Raw genomic sequence first — 19513 nt, 5'->3', positions numbered from 1 at the left:
ACAGTATATATCACAGTATATATCACAGTACTGTATATATCACAGTATATATCACAGTATATATCACAGTACTGTATATATCACAGTATATATCACAGTATATATCACAGTACTGTATATATCACAGTACTAAACACTGTATATATCACAGTACTAATCACTGTATATATCACAGTACTGTATATATCACAGTATATATCACAGTATATATCACAGTACTGTATATATCACAGTATATATCACAGTACTGTATATATCACAGTACTGTATATATCACAGTACTATATATATCACAGTATATATCACTGTATATATCACAGTACTGTATAATTTCACAGTATATATCACATTACTGTATATATCACAGTACTGTATATATCACAGTACTGTATATATCACAGTACTGTATATATCACAGTATATATCACAGTACTGTATATATCACAGTATATATCACAGTACTGTATATATCACAGTACTGTATACATCACAGTATATATCACAGTATATATCACAGTATATATCACAGTACTGTATATATCACAGTACTGTATACATCACAGTATATATCACAGTATATATCACAGTACTGTATATATCACAGTACTGTATATATCACAGTATATATCACTGTATATATCACAGTACTGTATATATCACAGTATATATCACAGTACTGTATATATCACAGTATATATCACAGTACTGTATACATCACATTATATATCACAGTACTGTATATATCACTGTATATATCACAGTATATATCACAGTACTGTATATATCACAGTATATATCACTGTATATATCACAGTATATATCACAGTATATATATCACAGTATATATCACAGTACTGTATATATCACAGTATATATCACAGTACTGTATATATCACAGTACTGTATATATCACAGTATATATCACAGTATATATCACAGTACTGTATATATCACAGTATATATCACAGTATATATCACTGTATATATCACTGTATATATCACAGTACTTTATATATCACAGTATATATCACAGTATATATCACAGTACTGTATATATCACAGTACTGTATATATCACAGTACTGTATATATCACAGTATATATCACAGTATGTATATCACAGTATATATCACAGTATATATCACAGTATATATCACAGTACTGTATATATCACAGTATATATCACAGTACTGTATATATCACAGTATATATCACTGTATATATCACAGTACTGTATATATCACAGTATATATCACAGTATATATCACAGTACTGTATATATCACAGTATATATCACAGTACTGTATATATCACAGTACTGTATATATCACTGTATATATCACAGTACTGTATATATCACAGTACTGTATATATCACAGTATATATCACTGTATATATCACAGTACTGTATATATCACAGTACTGTATATATCACAGTACTGTATATATCACAGTATATATCACTGTATATATCACAGTACTGTATATATCACAGTATATATCACAGTACTGTATACATCTGCACTGTGGGAAGTGAAACACTTGAATAAGTCTGAACGTCTCTGCACATATAGGAAGCAGAAGTAACTCACAAAGCTCCTCGCAGGGTGACACTCACCTGTGTAATTAGATATCTCGCTGCTCCTGTGATATTTGCACATATTTAAATGAGGTAAAATCTCTTTCTATGCAAACACAGAAGTGGACAAAGATCAGCTGACGCAGCTCCAGAGACGTGATCAGGGAGATTACATCCACTAAAGACGTTCTCTCCCTCACCTTTAACATGAAGGTTGTACTTCCACAGTTTGGCCACTACGAAGATTTGCTTCAAGTTCCTGGAGGCTCACGAGCAACACTACAAGTTTACAGTCAGGTAGGCGTCTCATTAAAATATACAACTGAGATCAGTGTATTCCACTGTAACCCTTTCTCTGTGGGGCGGGGGACCCTAGGAGCTCACTTCTTGCACACTTTAGCTCCACAGACGGTAAATCAATACTTCTGGCTTCTCTGTACTCATTGAAGTGAGTTTCACCCTCACATGTGGTCAGTAAAGCAGATTGACCTCGACGAGACAACAAAGTGCATCCATCACGTGTTATTGATCCCTGTGCACACCTCTGCAGAGTTACCCTGCGCGTGCTCGCTCTGATGAAATGAAGAGAATAACAAGAGTCCAGCAGCTGTGAGGAGTTGTTTGTTCCTTCAGAGCTTCGTGTGAAGCTGCAGTTTCATCACATGCAGACTGCAGAGAACCACCGCCAAGATGCAGAACAACATCCGCACATTAAACTAACTACATTTACTCAAGTACTGCACTTAAGTACAACTTTGAGGTACTTGTACTTTCCTCGAGTATTTCCATTTCCTACTTAATACTTTTACTCGGCTACAGTTATTTAGGTTATTTAAGAGCTTCAGAAGTTAATTAGTTAAATTAAACTTCAACTCTTTATTTGTTTTTGTCATATTTCATGTAGTTTAGTTACTTTTCAATAATTAGTTAATGTTATACCTTACGTAACTAGTTACTTTGCAGATTCAGATTATTAATACTAAATACTGTAAACATTAACTCTTGTAGTTTAGTGTTGTATCAGTAAATTAACATAACCAAGAAGAAAATGTGAAGTAAATTCAAAGTATTGTGACAAACACTTTCTTCTTTGAGCTACTTGTGATGTTTGACACTTGAACATGGAGATGATGATGACTTCACTACAAGGCGTCTCACCTTCATCCTTCTGGACTCGATCCGGGACTTGTAGCAGAACTCGACCAGCGCCACCAGCATGGCGAGGCCCAGCCCGCCAATCAGGATGTAGAACACGCCGGCCACGTTGCTCAGACTGAGCGCGCTCGTCTTGTCCTGTCAGCGCAGAGAGGCGGGGTCAGGGACAACCAATCACGGCGCAGAGTCATGACATCATCAAAATCCCCAAAGCTAAAATCAGATCTGAACTTTTCTAACTGAAACACTTCGTCATCTTTCAAAGGCTGCGATGAAGAGGCTGTGTGACACTTTAAAGGAGCAGTTCAGCACGTTACTTATTATATTATAATATAGTACTGTACTGCTTTATATTTCATATTATATTCTGTTTTATTACTATATCTGTATAAGAAGTTATATTACATTATTATCTTACCGCGTAATGCAACCGTCTGGATCTTGTGCAGTAATTCAATTGTATTTATTTAACTTATTATTTTAGAACATGTTATCTGCTGTTTAAGTTGTTTTATTTTTATGCACTTTTTCCATCTTTTATTGCAATAATTGAGTTGTATGCCTTACAATGATAAAGACCATTATTTTCTATTATCATGCCATCTCATACATCCCATAATGTATAAGGATTTGTCATATTATATTATGATAATATGTAACTGATTTTTGCATCATATTCTGTATTATATTTATATTACATAATGCAGTTACTACTATTACTTGCTCTCATCATCGTTATTGATTTACTTTCTGTATCATCTGTATTCGTGCTGCTTCACCACTTGGTCAGTAAATATCTGGCTTTATTATTTATTTTTATTAAATATTTACTTTAACTACATTTGATCCAATCAGAGCTTCTATGATCGTACGTGTTCCTCTAATTTTAAACTGAAGCTGATGATTATAGTGTTGAGAAAACTGAACAACACAAACGGCTCAACTAAATTAAGTTTTGATGCGCCGAGCCTTCTGGGTATTGTAGTATTTAAAGCCGTTCGCTAAAACAAGATTTCTCAGAAACAAAGTTGGAATAATTAAAACTGTATGATTGATACATTGTTCAGGGGAATCCTGTGTTAAATAATATATCCATTATAACCCAACTGCAAAACTGTGAAAGATCCAGTTGCATTGTGGGAAATGTAGTACCTAACATATTTGCAGCTTGACCCGAACTCAACACTCTTTTGATTTGTCTCTTGGAGTCGACCAACTTTATGGAAGTGCAGCAGTAAATTGGTGAAATGCCCCTTTAATGTTCATCTCCTGTTGAGGATTAAATGACTTATTTATTGTCTCAAATCACAGCCTTTGATTCTAATCCATGTTTATATATTTGTCACATGCAACTTCATGCACAGAAATGCAAAGTGAGGGAAACAAAGAAAGAGCTCATCTCTGGTTAATGAATCATGTTTATATTTATCTATTAGTTCACATGTCAGTGTTGCTGTTTCACATGTTCTCTACACCAGTTATATTCTGTGCTGTTCTTCACAGTATATAATATACAACTTCTCCACTCAACTCGTACAAAACAACCAAAGTTTAAGATTCAAGCCTTTAAAAAAGGGGATTTTGTTTGTTGAGCTCGTTTCATGTCACATGCATCGCCTGGTTTTAGTGGGCGTGGCTCAGCCCTCTCATCCAATAGCATTGCAGCCTGTTAAAAAAAGGAGGAACAGCACTCATAGTGGGCGGGGCCTCCTCAACAGGAAGTGTTGTGAAGTTGGGGAGAGCCTATCAGAGGGCTTTCCTCTCCAACCTGTCATGTTCAGCCTCAGCCAATCAGCTTCTGTGAAATTATACTAACAAATGGTTTAAAGTCTGAAAAGCTTATTTTTAAGGTTTGTTTAATAATCATCTCGGCTGAGAACTCATGAAGTAAAAGTAAATATAACAATTGATGCACATTCGTCCAGATTCTTGTTTCTTACCATAAAACTTAATTTAGTTTTGTAGTTTCATGTTGTTTACTTTTGTTTTCCTGAATTTACTTGTTTTTAATTTACTTTTAGTAGTTTTCTGAAATTCACTCTTAGTTTACTTTTTTGTTAGTTTCCTAGTTTATTTCTGTTTTTGTTTCCAGTAGTTTCATGCAGTTTAAATGTAATTTCTGTTTTCTGTCGAGTTCATTTTCTAAACATTTGCCAAACTCAATGTAAATGTACTCACATTTAATTTATTCGGTCTTTATTACAGCACTATTGTTATCGCTACTGTACACCATAGTATTACATTTTATTTTATAATATATTTTATTTCTATATTATAACTTCTGCGCTATTTTGTGTTTTTATGTGTTGGATCCACATTTTTACTTTGTGTTTCTCTTTTCATATACTTTGTAGTAGCTTTACTGTTATTGTTGTGCATATGATGAGCAAAGATTTAAAAAGGCTTAATTGTCACCAAACCTTTTAAAATGTAAAAGTAAATCTGATGCATGTAAACGTGTGGAGCCTGAATGTTTGAAAGAGTGAATGTAAAATATTAAAGAGACAAAGATGCTTTTAAAAGAAATGAATTAGCATTAGTTTGGTCATTTCCGTGTTGTTTGTCACATTACTGCAGATTCAGTCCGACGTTAAGTCTCGACAGACTGACGGTTTGTTAGTGACGGTCTGCTACACAGCGAGTTCAAACAGGAGGTACATGACAGATTAGAGAGAAACATGTGTGTGTGTGTGTGTGTGTGTGTGTGTGTGTGTGTGTGTGTGTGTGTGAGGGGAGGAAGGGGGGGTTAAAGCTGTGGTCTGTAGCTTCAATTTCATCTCAAGTGTTGTTTAGCAGCCATAAACAGAGAGAGAGTCAAAGAGAGACAGAGAAACAGGAAAATATATTTGCAGTTTTGAAAATCTGACTTTTTACATCTGACATGTACGTAAAGAAGATCTGGAGCTTCTCCTCGCAGCCAGATTGTGACGCAGATGAGCTCCTTCTCTCTTTAGAAAGACAAAAAAAATCTCCTGAAAAACGTATTGTTTCTAATCTCCAGCATGCAGGAAGGTCTAAAAATATAAATGTAATATATATATAATATAAATGCATCCAAAGGAAGTCGAGCTTTGTGATTCAATTATGTAAAAAGTCACATTTTTCAGCGGTCGCTCGTCTGTCTGTCTGCGGCTGCTTCACAGTGAACTGTGCTGACCACAGAATATTCTGGAGAACAGAAGGAAAGCTGAGCACAGAAAAGCCTCTGAAGAAATCTGATCTGGAGACATGAAAACCCCTTATCTCCAAAAAAGTCTGCTTTGTCAGAATGGGCTAAAGCTCGGCTCATTTTCTCATCAATTTGCATAAATGTCTCTGAGTGTACCCAGAGTTTAGAACAAGTTTTGTGAGAACAAAGTTCATCAAATGTACTGAAGTTTAAGTACAACGTGTTCCTGTTTGGTTGATTTCTCCTCCAGCTCTTCAGAAGGGTCAGCTGAGCAGCAGTGTTACACTCTAAAAACAAAAAGGTTTTCAACAAACCAAAACTAAGATCACTGATCTCATCAGAGGCAGATGTTTGTGCCACCAGGTACTGAATCTGAATTTTTGGGAAATATTCTTATTTGATTTCTTGCCGAGTTAAAAATTGAAACCACTCTTATTCATGTCTCTGCAGTAAATATGATGCTAACCAGGCCAGCTATTAAGAATTAGCTTAGTTTAGCATGAAGACTGGAAACGTGTTAGCCATCTATTCATCTATTTAAGGGTCAGCAACAGACCTGAGCACGGGCCTCCAGGGGCCTCTAGCTGAAGATATTTGTACTCTTTGACAGCCTGGTGCTACCACCAGCAACCGGCTATCTTAGCTTAGCATAAAGACTGGAAACAGACTGTCGAAATTTAAATAAATGACATGACCTGTGAAGCTCACTGTGTCAGGCTTCAAATGTTGACTGAATTTGAAAAAACTGAAATCTTAAAGAGTTCCTGTGTCTTAAAGAACCTGAAATATTAAACATTAAACGTATCAAAATAAAGTTCAAGACCTGGTGGTGAAATATCTGTCGAGACAGAGGACCCATTATGATGCTTTTGATTATGAACTTGTTTTAGACTGTATGTATTTCATTACAGGGTCCAACCTCTAACAGGGTCACAGAACTCATAGAACTAGAGTTACATTCAGGGAACTACTTAAAACATTACAAATAAACTGATCAGGACCAGAAATAATTCCAATTAGCACAAAAAAAACATTGATATCTGCAAAAACGTTTTTCTTTTCAGAGTGTACTTGCTGAAGTGTGGGGGTGTGGGGCTCATGGGGTAAGGTGGGGTGGGGTAAACCAACACATGACCTCGGGACCAGGCCGAGCAACCTCAAGAACTGACCTTTCTGCCGGAGTCCTTGTGTCCACACTCCCCCTTGTCATACCACCACTTGTTTTTCAACTTGTCTAAGATGGCTTGTTCATTGAGCTTCAGTACTGCTAGGTTTACTGGGATTCTTCAAAAAACCATGGGAGGAAGGGAGGGGGGGTGGGGGTTGGAAATAACATAAATAACATTATGCACCTCCATGTTATCTTATGTTATTGTTCAGCTGCACAGCAAAAGGGCTGCGGTGGCTACAGCAGCAACGATTTTAGCAAAACTGGTATTTGCAGTACAGATGTTTTGGTACGCTACAGAGAACACCTCAACAACAGAAAGAAAAACAAAGAACAGGCACACATCACACATACTTTCTTGGTAAATGTCAGCGTCAAAGTGATATGCGTTAATACTCCATCTAGCTTGGTTTGGCCTGACTCCCTACGTGCGAGATGTGTATTACTATATCACTTTGGGTAACAGGCAAGAGCTGAAAACACTCCGGGAAACTAAACAGTCTGCTGTGCAAAAACTGAAAATCTAGATTCTGTATTTGGACACTTTTTGGGGGGATGGAGTCATCACTGTCCCGACACAAGGAACTGGCTCCAGAGGTAAGATGATCAGAGGAGGTATTTTACCAAGCGAGCTCACTGGGTAATCCTGCTTTATTGTCTGTCGTTTACAGCGACGTAAATTATTATTATTAATATGTATAGACTTGGATTCTCCTTTGCTGTACAAATGCTTAATTACATAATGCCTATAGACTTATATAATGCAGTATATGTAGTATGGAGCACTGTCCTTTCCCCAGAAAGAACAAAAAGGTGCTGAATCTGGTTTATTTAAGACAAATCCTGAAACTGTCTAAATTTAAGAAAAGTCTTTCCAAAAGTGGTGTTTATATGAAGCGTTAGCGTGGGGTTGTTTTGTAGCCCAACTGTCTATGACTGGGGAAGGACTCACCGTACCCAGAAACACGTGTGTGTTAGCATGGATTATGAGTACAGTAGTTAAAGATAGCCGCTGATTTGACTCGTATTTCATGTCAGCCATCGCCAGCAGCGTTCCAGCATCACGAGAGTGACGGTGGTTTCTGTAAGAAGTATCTGTTGTAAGAGTTATGTTGCTAAGTATAAGTAATATTTAATTTAAACGTCAACTCGTTGGATGTTTCTTGAACGCCGTATCATTCCCATTAACCGTCGCTGCTTTAAGTCCCTAAAAACGGCTCCTAACAAACCGCTACCAAAGCTTCTGTATGGACCGAACGTGATGGACGTTATAAATCACTAGATTGATTTGGGCAAACAAACAAAATCACTCCGCTCCCAAAACACCAATAGCACTTTTTTGTAATCTGATATGTTCAAAAGAAGTCTATTGGATAAAGAATACGTCATAGATCATATTTAATTATGCTTTTAGTTTCACTTTGGATATAAGTTAACTTTAGAAAATCTGTTTTTAGCTTTGCTTGGTTGCATGTAATGATTGTGTGAACTGGATTAAATTACTCTATTAAACTGGATGATCTCTGTTCTAAAATATATACTAAAATCCTGTTTTATCATTAAAGCTTTTTTCTAAAATACTCCCTGGATCAGAAGGTGGGAAGTCAGAAATGTTCTACATCTCATCTAAGAGTGAATTTCATGGATCAAATCACCTTCTATGCCAGAGTTGGATCCAGTGTTTCTACAACTGGGAAAGACACCAAAGTAAGGTTTTGGTGGTGCCATCCGGAGTGTTTTATGCCTGATGTTTAAGTTGTGGGCTGTTGCCGGTTACCCCGGTGTGGCATTGCCTGTCGTTACCCGTTGGGGGTTACGGTGATCTGACCTTGGAGTCCCCTCCCCCGGTGCCGCACTCTCCCTTGTCATACCACCATCTGTTTTTCAATTTGTCCAACAGGCCCTGCTCGTTCAGTTTTAATACTGCCAAGTTAACAGGGTTTCTACGGGGATGATAGTAATAGGGGATAGAAGGGAACTAGGTGTTAATGAACAGAGGATCGCCATAGTGAAGATAGCAACATCATTACAGGTATCTACTTACGACGTTGTTACATGTTGTTATCATAAAAGTTCCCTGCTCTTCGACCCAGACCTTGTTCAAATGCTGTTTCCCATCTCTTAAAGTTGTGCACATATATTTAGAGTGTAAAGACTCTGCTGCAGCCGTTCACTGGGCTTGAGCCCTATCTAATGCCGAACCCATTCAGGCGTCCAAAGAACCAAACAAATCTCCTTTTCCAAAAGCTCAAAGACAATACTGGTATGTGTTTTACAAAAGCAGTCACAAACCACACTTCCATTCTTGCATCGCAAAGAAAGAAAGACAATAAATGGTTTGTTGGCATCTTTTCAATAGCAGAACTTGAAAGAAATGGTCTGACAGACGACTGTGAGCTTCCAAATTTAAAAAAAGAAGAGCAATCATTGTATTCATCATTGTAAGAAACAACTGCCCCATGAAAATACCAATATATGTTTCATGGAGCAGCTGCTTGGCTACCAGCTTCTTGTCATGTCCAATCACTGCAGCATTGGAACCAAACTCCTTCATAGGGCTTCGTCTAAACCTGCGATTGACCGTTGGCTCAAAGTGCTCTGGCCCAGTGACCTTTCACACTCCGAGAATTGCTGACCTCAACTGGATATCATTCATCATTCTCTATACACTTTGATCAAGAGCCATGTTCTCAGTCCAGGATGTTAATCATGAGTGATCAATCTTGGACGCGGTAATGTCGGCTTTGGACTCAACTGTAGTGAGGATGGCAGTGAGCTATAATATAAAGCTTGGTTCTGATCAACACTAGGGATTTCGGTACCAAGTCAATGCCAAAATTCTGAAAACGTGGCGGTACTCGTTTTTCTACCGAACCACAGGAACCGTAAGGGCTCGTGAGTGATGGAGTCTCATCGTCGAGGGGCAGTAAACTCACTATTGACGCATACAGGGGATCCACTAAAACCTTTTCCTGATAATGCTACATGTTGAACAAAGACCTAGTTAACGGAGCTAACAGCTAATGGAGGTTTGATAGAGTTACATTATGATGCGTTCTCTAGTCAGTAAAAATGAGTACGGGGCGAGATGCTTAATAACATTATCATGATGTGTTCAACTGTAATCGTGTAAAATGTAGTTTTTGGTGAGAAACTTGAATAAATCCAGTTGTTTGAAGGAAATGTTTTCACAGCAATATAAAATATATATTAGAGGGAATTATGAGCTGTTAACTTCCTAACAAAAACCAGTATGTTAACGGTAATAAAGGAGTGTATGTTGAAGTACATGGGATTTATTGTTTTTCTTTGTTATATTATTTGAATCATGACATTTCCCTGGTATTGGTATCGACAGCATGATGTCTGAATTAAACTTCACAGTCACTCCAATTACTCTGACCATATCCCAATCACCACAGACTGGGAGGACACCCAGAGGTAAAACTTGGACATGCTGGGGAAACTACATCTCCCAACTGGCCTAGGATCACTTCAGATCCTTCAGGAGGAGCTGGGGAGTTTTTCTTGGCTGTAACGTGTGAATGGGTTGATGGATGGAAGAATTGTTCCACTTGTTTATGTTGAGCTCAGTAATCAGCTGATGTAGAATGGTTAGTTCCTCATAAAAGCTTTCTGTGAGGAATACTGGTGAAGGAAACAACATTTTAATATGGTCTGGGTTGAAAAACAGCAAATGCATCCTATTTCTGACAGCAATCCTGGAGCTTGTATTAATTACCTGCTAAATAAAGAAGGAACAACAGTCAAATGTTTGAATATAAATACCAAGAGGAATATAGAATAATATGGTGAGAAAATGTCTTTTACACTTTTACCTAACATGTTGTATTTGCCTGTTGTTCCTCTTTACATACCAGCGATGATCAAAGCTATAGAGTGGCAGAAGGTAGCAGCGATGTAACATGAATCAATAAAGTGATCAGTGATGAGCCAACCAGTAATACTTCAGTGTGAATCCACGATAACAATAATGAATGTGATGATGAACAGCAAAAGAAGAGTTTTGTTCTAAAGTACATTACGTATACTAAAATAAACAATAAAGAATTAAGTGTAAAACATAAAGTAGTCCAGTTGAAATGTGCACACATTAAAATATTATTATTACAATCCAGAATTCTTTGTATTTCTTGACAAAATTAAAGTTGCCAATGAATTGTCACAATGGTGTTAATAGTGCAGCATCAATGCTTTAACGTTTCCTGTCAATCAGTGGCAAATAAATGTGTTTACATTTGACCTGCTTCTGGTTTATCTCACCTGGACCAGAAAAACCCATTCTTGACTTTGCTATGTACTTGTTTTAATCAATCTATCGGAAATTATATCAATGTCATGTTGGAACAAAAACTCTCCAAATGATCCACTTATAACATCTTAAAGGGAAACTACGGTATGTTTCACCCTGGATCATGTTTCCCATGCTTTTGCGTCTAAGTGAATAATTGGGGCAAGAATCTTTGCAATTGGTCCAGTATCGAGTGAGAGCGCTGCAGCTGCAATGTAATCATTGGGGCAGTTCCGCACCATCAGTGTCGGTCCACTAAAAGTTTGTTTCTGCACTGACCGCTCAGATAGTTATTACAGAGAAATAAAACCTTTTTATTTTTCTTTACCTTTCACTTGATCTGCTCTGTTTGTTATTGTGTCTAAAGTCTCGCTCAACGAGAAGTCTCGCTCTGAAATGTTGTGATAAGGTTAGGACTCCTCCACTTTGTGGAAATCAGCTTAATGTTTAGCGATGACATTCAAAATCTTTTACATAACATTTAGCTACACTTTCTGTACTCCAACACAACACCGGGTCCTCTCCAACTCAGAATAAGACTTCTTCTTGAGCGAGACTTGGTTTGACAAGTTTTATTTCTCTGTAGGCTCCTCTCCATAATGTTGTCAGATACTTGAAATAACAATCTGAGCCTGTCTGTAGCTAAAACAAGCTTTTTTTAGTGGACATACATTGATGGAGCGCTACTGCACTAAAGAATTACATTGCAGCCATTCTTCATGGCTGCCAGCTGCAGCGCTCTCACTCAATACTGTCCTTGAGGTTGAAAAGTACAGACGCTTCCCTGTAAGTCTTAGTGATTCTGTAGCAGCAGATACAGCAGCAACATGAGCAGAAATCAGATGCTGGTTGATGGAGTTTTAGCAGTGGAAGCAAAGAAAAATGAAGTTGTTGACTGGATGTTGTCAGCTGTTAGTACTGAGAGCCGGTCAACCCAGAGGCAGAGAACAGTCTGTTGTAACGGTGATTATCCAATATATTCAGGTTTAACACAACTGTGTTGTTAGGCAACTGCTTAACAATACTGGTGAATAACTTCCATGGCTCTGTTATTTTTTTCTAGAAGTTACAATCTGCTATCAGAACATTCACGCTTATTCATTTGCTTTCAACAAACCTAAAACCATCTTACTACAAAGGCAGAGCCAATTTCCTTTGTTCTTTTTCCTCTCTGCGTAACACTGATTGATATTGTTGGCCTACTCATTTCATAACATGCATTATTACATTCAGCATGTACTAATCTCATTTTTAGAGCTAACTGTACGTCCTCCGTCTCTGGGTTGGCTGTAAAATGCTGATGTGAAGCAGGAAGAATGAGAACAAGATGTTCTCTCACAGAACATCTGATAAAAACATGGACAAAGTCTGAAACAGGAAGAGAAGAAACATGACTTTCAAATGCTGCTGTCAGATAAAAACAAAAGCTCAATGATATTCATGTTTTAGCTAAGATTGTTGTTTTTGTTTTGATTATTAGTTTTTAGAGACCCAGCAACCATTTCAACACTAAAGAGATATCGACATGGTCGTCTACAAAGGAGAGGGAGACGATCCTTCAGCTTTAATATTGACTGAATTCTTTCATCAAGTGCGACATTGGTACATAAACAAATGTGCATCTCTGGTTTCTTGCCTTAAACCAGACAAATAACAAGAACAAAAACTATCTTTAATTTAATCTGCGGTTGCTAAATTGTCTGTAGGGCATTACAAGGTGGTTGGTGTGTTGTCAATATAGCTGGTTGTATTGGTGTTGTGTATCTAATCTTTGCTTTTTTTTGGTAAAATTGTAGATAGGTTGAACTCTTAACAATTATTTACATTAAATCATGTGTGAACATGTCTCTTTGGTGGAACTGCTAACAACTCATAGCTAACTATTTTCCACTGCATGGTTCAGCTCGACTGGTTCAGCGGTCGCTATTGACCGTATTTAAAAATGGAGGGTTTGTGCAGACGTCCTGTGTTGCGCTAGTGACAATTTCCTCTGACCAATCAGTGGTCTGCAGTGTTTTAATCCACCTTCTAGTTTCAGCTTGGAACCAAGACTGAAGCGGTGCTAACAGAACACAACGTTTGCTAATGAAAAAACTAAAAAGGGCGAATCGAGTTGAGTAGAGCCACGTCGTACCACGCAGTGGAAATGTGGCATAAAATATGGCAAGAGGTGAGATGTATACACTCATTTCATATAATATAATAAGGGTCCAGAAGTTTGTTGATATGTTTGTCGGCAGAATTTCAGAAAAACAGTTTTCATGAAACTTGGTGGAAGAGTGCAACACATTACATTTTGGAAAGGATCAGAATGACGGGGCGGATACATGCATCGTTCTCCACTGATGGCCTCGGTGGAGCTCTGTGTTCTCCGAGGCCCTTTGAGCTGTTACATTCAGTTCAGGAGTAATTCATATTCTTTCATTTTGATTCAGTTCAAATTCTTATTCAATTGACACATTCAATTAATAAAAATAAAATGTTTTATCTGACAGCAACAATGTTCATAGATAGATAGATAGATAGGTGGGTAGGTGGGTGGTTGGGTAGGTAGGTAAGTAGGTAGATAGGTAGGTAAGGGTAGGTAGGGGGTAAGTAGGTAAGTAGGTAGATGGGTGGTTTGGTAGGTAGGTAAGTAGGTGGGTGGTTGGGTATGTAGGTGGGAAGGTAGTTGGTTGGGTAGGTGGGTAGGTGGGTATGTAGGTAGGTGGGTGGTTGGGTAGCTGGGTAGGTAGGTAGGTAGGTAGGTAGGTGGGTAGGTGGGTATAAAGATAGATGGGTGGTTGGGTAGGTGGGTAGGTAGATAGGTAGGTGGGTGGTTGGGTAGGTAGGTATGTAGGTAGGTAGGTGGGTGGGTGGGTGGTTGGATAGGTGGGTAGGTAAGTAGGTAGGTGGGTGGGTGGGTGGGTACGTGGGTAGGTAGGTAGATAAGTAGATAGATGGGTGGGTGGGTAGGTAGATAGGTAGGTGGGTGGTTGGGTAGGTAGGTATGTAGGTAGGTAGGTGGGTAGGTAGATAAGTAGGTAGATGGGTGGTTGGGTAGGTAGATAGGTAGGTATGTAGGTAGGTGGTTGGGTAGGTATGTAGGTAGGTGGGTGGGTGGGTGGGTAGGTGGGTAGGTAGGTAGATAAGTAGATAGATGGGTGGTCTTTTTTTTTTTTTTTTCTCTTTTCTTTGCTTTATTTTCCTTTCTTTTTTTTTTTCTTTTTTTCTTTCTTTCTTTTCTTTTTTTTTTCTTTCTTTCTTTCTTGGGAAGGTAGGTGGTTGGGTAGGTGGGTATGTAGGTAGGTGGGTGGTTGGGTAGGTGGATAGGCAGGTAGGTAGGTGGGTAGGTGGGTATGTAGGTAGGTTAGTGGTTGGGTAGGTAGGTATGTAGGTGGGTGGGTAGGTGGTTGGGTAGGTAGGTAGGTGGTTGGGTAGGTGGGTAGGTGGGAAGATTTTTAGTTTTTCGTCGTAATTTTTATCTTTTTTCGGCTCTCTTCTCTTTCTTTCTTTCTTTCTGTTCTTCTTTTTCTGGTTCTTTCTTTCTTTTTCTTCTTTCTTTCGTTTCCTTTCTTTTTTTTTTCTTTTTCCTTTTCTTTTTTTTTTTCTTTTTTTTTTCTTCCTTTTTTTTTTTTTTCTTTTTTCCGTTCTTTCTCTCTTTCCGTTCTTTCTTGTTTCGTTCTTTCTTTCTTTTTTTATTTTTTCTTCCTTTCCTTTCTTTCTCTCTTTCCTTCTTTTCCTTTTCTTTTCTTTTTTTCCTTTCTTTCTTTCTTTCCTTTCTTTCTTTTTTTCTTCCTTTTTTTCTTTCTTTTTTTTTTCTTTTTTTTTTTTCTCTCTTCTTCTTCTTTCCTTCTTTCTCTCTTTCCTTCTTTCTTTTTTCTTTTCTTCTTCTTTTTTTTTTTTCTTCTTTTTTCTTTCCTTCTTCTCTTTTTTCCTTTCTTTTTTTTTTTCTTTTCCTGTTTTTTCTGTTTCTTCTTTTCCATTTCTTTCTCCTTCTTTCTCTCTCATTTCTTTTTTTTTTTTTCCTTTTTTCCTTTCCTTTTCCTTCTTTTTTTTTCCCCTTTCTTTCTTTCTTTCCTTCTTTCTTTTTCCCTTTCTTTTTTTTTTTTCTTTTTCCTCTTTTTTTTTTTTTCCTTCTTTTTTTTTTTCTCTTTTTTCTTTCTTTCTTTTATGTAGGTAGGTAGGTGGGAAGATAGGTGGTTGGGTAGGTAGGTAGGTAGGTAGATAGGTGGGTAGGTAGGTAGGTAGGTAGGGTGGGTGGGTGGGTGGTTGGGTAAGTAGGTATATAGGTAAGTAGTTAGGTAGGTAGGTAAGTAGGTAGGTGGGAAGGTAGGTGGTTGGGTAGGTGGAAGGGTAGGTGGGTGGGTAGGTGGGTGGGAAGGTAGGTGGTTGGGTAGGTGGGTAGGTAGGTAGGTAGGAAGGTAGGTGGTTGGGTAGGTAGGTAAGTAGGTAGATAGGTAAGTAGTTAGGTGGGTAGGTATGTAGGTAGGTAAGTAGGGTAGGTGGGTGGGTGGGTGGGTGGTTGGGTAGGTAGTTAGTTAGATAGTTAGATAGTTAGATAGATAGATAGATAGATAGCAGCATCGTCAGTATTGTGGTGATTGGAGAAGCAGAGAGACGGGCAGGTTCGCAGTCAGACAGGCATAACAGATGACATGACAACAGACTGAAACACTGAGACAGACAGACAAACACACATATAGACAAAGACAAACAAAAGAGAGAGAGAGACAAGACAGACAGAGAGACAGATTAAGAGACTGACAGTCGGACAGACAAAAAGACTGACAGACAAACACACAGACAGTAAACAAGTCGAAAACCCAAAACTGACAGACTGTTCTGTGAGGGTCAGTTTTTATGTTTTAAGTTTGTTGTCGTCTCTAAATTCTCTGCAGAGGTGTGGACTCTAGTCACCAATTTGATGGCTTTAGATTTGACTTGACAAAGATGAATAAAGACTGCAATTCGTCTTGAACTTTAACACCAATGACTCGTGACTTTACTTGGACTTAAGCCTTTTGACTTCCCCCAAGCCTAAATATTAAAAAGTATGTTTTTTTAAAGTGTGCCACAAATCAATTCATCAGTCAACCTGTTGTTAATGCTATTATTTAAGTCAACTCTTAACTCCCCAGATCGATATTGTTTGAACCGATGCATCCAATGCAGTTGCAGGAGAAAACCATGAATAACTTACGTTACTGAGCGACAGTTTGAAAAAAAGTCTACCAAAGATCATTTTGTTAACATACAATAACTATGTGGTTTTAGATTTTAGAGCAGATCCAAATCACGGGCGCACAGGAGACATTTAACATGTACTTTTACTTTATGTACCTTTAGTCATTTAGCTTGAAATGCTTCTGGACTTTTACTTCTGCTGGAGTATTTTTATAGTGTTTTTTTACTTAAGAGTACTTCTTCCACTTCTTCTGTCCATTGTTTTTAAAACAAAACCACATAAAACATTCCATGAAAACCCATGAAATCAAATATTTTAGATATCTCAAAACACCCCGTCATTTTCTGATCTGTCAGTCTCTACAGATAAACATCCTGAATTAAGTTAGTCAAACCAAAGCTGCCCTTTCTGTAGGTCCTGTAGGTCCGGCTCTGTCTCTGAATATGCTTTTTATGAATGCTTGTTGTTGAGGTCAAAGTTCTTTTGATTTTATCAAGTCGATCCAAACCCATGACTTGAGTCCAAACCTCTGCACGCCAGGCCCAGAACTCTGGCATATTCATGTTATAAAGTCAATGTTCCTGTTTTTTGATAAAATCCATTGAAACTGATTTTTTTATCCATTATGAACCTTTGATTTAAAACCAAAGAAAATAAATGATTCAACATGTGCAATATGTCGTAAATAAACCAAAAAAGTTTGATGCAAGTAGTTTCATAAGCACTTGGCGGGTCCGATTGGCCTAATTTCCCACAAAAACTGACAACAGGACGGCAACATTAACGCCACGTAGACTGTGAGCGTACCTGAGGGCCGATCCTTTGGGCGTGGCCACTCCGTAACCTTTAGAGTCCAGGTTGCCTCCGACTTTCATGGTGTCGCAGGGCTTCCTCTGCTCGATGTACTCGTTCATGGACGACTCCAGCAGGTAGGCGTACTTCCCCTTCGACTTCCTGACTCTGATCACACCTTCGTTGGTGTTCTTCACGAACACTGTGGGGTCCGTGCTCCGCATGTACGACCACATCTTCTCAAAAACGGCGATCTTTGAGCGCTGAAGTAGATAGTGAAGACAAAAACAGATGATCAGGGTGTCGTATACTGCACGGTACTACGCCTACTACTTGCATGTTTGGTATATCTGTGTCCATGTATATGTGATGTACCAATATCTTCTTTGATCTCAGATAAGTACATATTCTATGATGCTTAGAGGTTAATAAGTCATATGCAAAATGTTCCTCAGCAAGGTTTATATTACGGCTCTTAATGATACTTATTTGTCTTCTTTTACAGCAGCTTCTGTCCAATATGGATCTGAATAAACCAATATATTGGAAAGTAAGAAGAAGAACGTTGTGTCCTCACCCTGAAGAACTCTTTGGTGGAGCCTCCGTCCAGCGTACCGTAGGCGATCTCCGTCTGCTTGGCCAGGTCCTCTGAGCCCTCGATGGGAGACACCATCCTCTCCACAGTGAGGAAGGCTGCCAGGTTGGCTGTGTAGGAGGAGATGATGATGAGGGTGAAAAACCACCAAACTCCTCCCACGATGCGACCGGAGAGAGACCTGAGGAGAACCAAGGAGAAGACGGATCAATGGCATGCTCCATTTCTCTAAGCGTTGTTCACTCTCTTTGTCAGCGGTACAGCCACAGTCTGCAGTTTGTGGTGTTATATTGAATCCTTTTAAGGAATCTGCATTGCAAATGTTAAATTGAACCTTAATGAAACTTCTTGAGGTGACATCGGTTGATCCAATGCTTTTCTTCTTCTTCTCCGGCATGAAATCTTAAGTAGTACTGGTGAGAATACCTGAACTATGGTCTGGATATTCATGGTCCCCAGAAGAGGATTCCTGAAGATGAGGATCCCTTGACACGTTGTTTAGCCTTGCCATTGTGTCTCCTCGACTGGTACCAGCGGTGATTCTAACCCAATGCACTTTTTTGTGAATTCAGTGAATAGCTCACTTTTTGTTGTTGTTGAGAAAAACACTGTGTGTGTTTTAGATAAATAATAATTGGTTAGCTGAATCAACTGCGATGAGGAAATATCACAACGCCGACTTCTTCAGTGAGGCGGTGGAAGGAATATAAGATGGAAGCTGTGGTTGCACGACCGCAGGAAAACTTAGAACAATTCCTATTTTATGGCTGCATTTAAATGGGAATATACATTTTCATTAGTCATGTAAACAGTTTAGTAGAAATATTGTCTTTTTCAGAAAAACAGAAAGAATCTGAATATTTTCCACATGTAAATGTAGTCGACCCTCAAGTATCACACATGTTGTGAGCTGCAACATTGTTTTAATGAGGAAAACAAATGCTGAAAACGCACACACATAGTGACACACACACACACACACATACACACACAAGATCCAGAATAGAAACAGCCTCAGGCTTTCACACTGCAGTAACATACAACTTGACCCGGCAGTACGTCACACAGGATTGTTTCATGATAACGTGTGTGTGTGTGTGTGTGTGTGTGTGTGTGTGTGTGTGTGTGTGTGTGTGTGTCACTATGTGTGTGTGTGTGTCACTATGTGTGTGTGTGTGTGTCACTATGTGTGTGTGTGTGTGTGTGTGTGTGTGTGTGTGTGTGTGTGTGTGTGTGTGTGTGTGTGTGTGTGTCACTATGTGTGTGTGTTTTCAGTATTTGTTTTCCTCATTAAAACAATGTTGCAGCTCACAACATGTGTGATACTTGACGGTCGACTACATTTACATGTGCGTGATGTTCATCACTGACGGTATGTTTATGTATCCGTGCATCTCACTATGTTTGTGAGGACCGTTACAGTGTTTGTGTTCAGGGTAAAGTCAGGGACAAGGACACATTAGCTGAACTTAGCATAATGACTGGAAGCAGAGGGAAACAGCTAGCTTGGCTGAGCCTAGAGTTCAAACACGCAACACTCCATATCGTGTTGTTTTTACATTTCTGTTCCTATATTT

General features: G+C 38.5%; 1 protein-coding gene across 1 annotated transcript in view; it reads right to left on the bottom strand.

Moving 5' to 3' along the window:
- LOC115018541 (glutamate receptor 1-like) overlaps nt 1-19513 on the bottom strand; it is a 71354-nt gene that overhangs the window by 5913 nt on the left and 45928 nt on the right. Inside the window, 4 exon segments of the mRNA XM_029447583.1 lie at nt 2737-2871; nt 8899-9013; nt 17357-17604; nt 17919-18117. Of these exon segments, the coding sequence (XP_029303443.1) occupies nt 2737-2871; nt 8899-9013; nt 17357-17604; nt 17919-18117 (697 nt within the window).

Source organism: Cottoperca gobio, chromosome 14, assembly GCF_900634415.1.
Source record: "Cottoperca gobio chromosome 14, fCotGob3.1, whole genome shotgun sequence".
In the NCBI taxonomy this organism is placed as follows: domain Eukaryota; kingdom Metazoa; phylum Chordata; class Actinopteri; order Perciformes; family Bovichtidae; genus Cottoperca; species Cottoperca gobio.
This window is presented reverse-complemented; position numbering and strand designations above follow the sequence as displayed.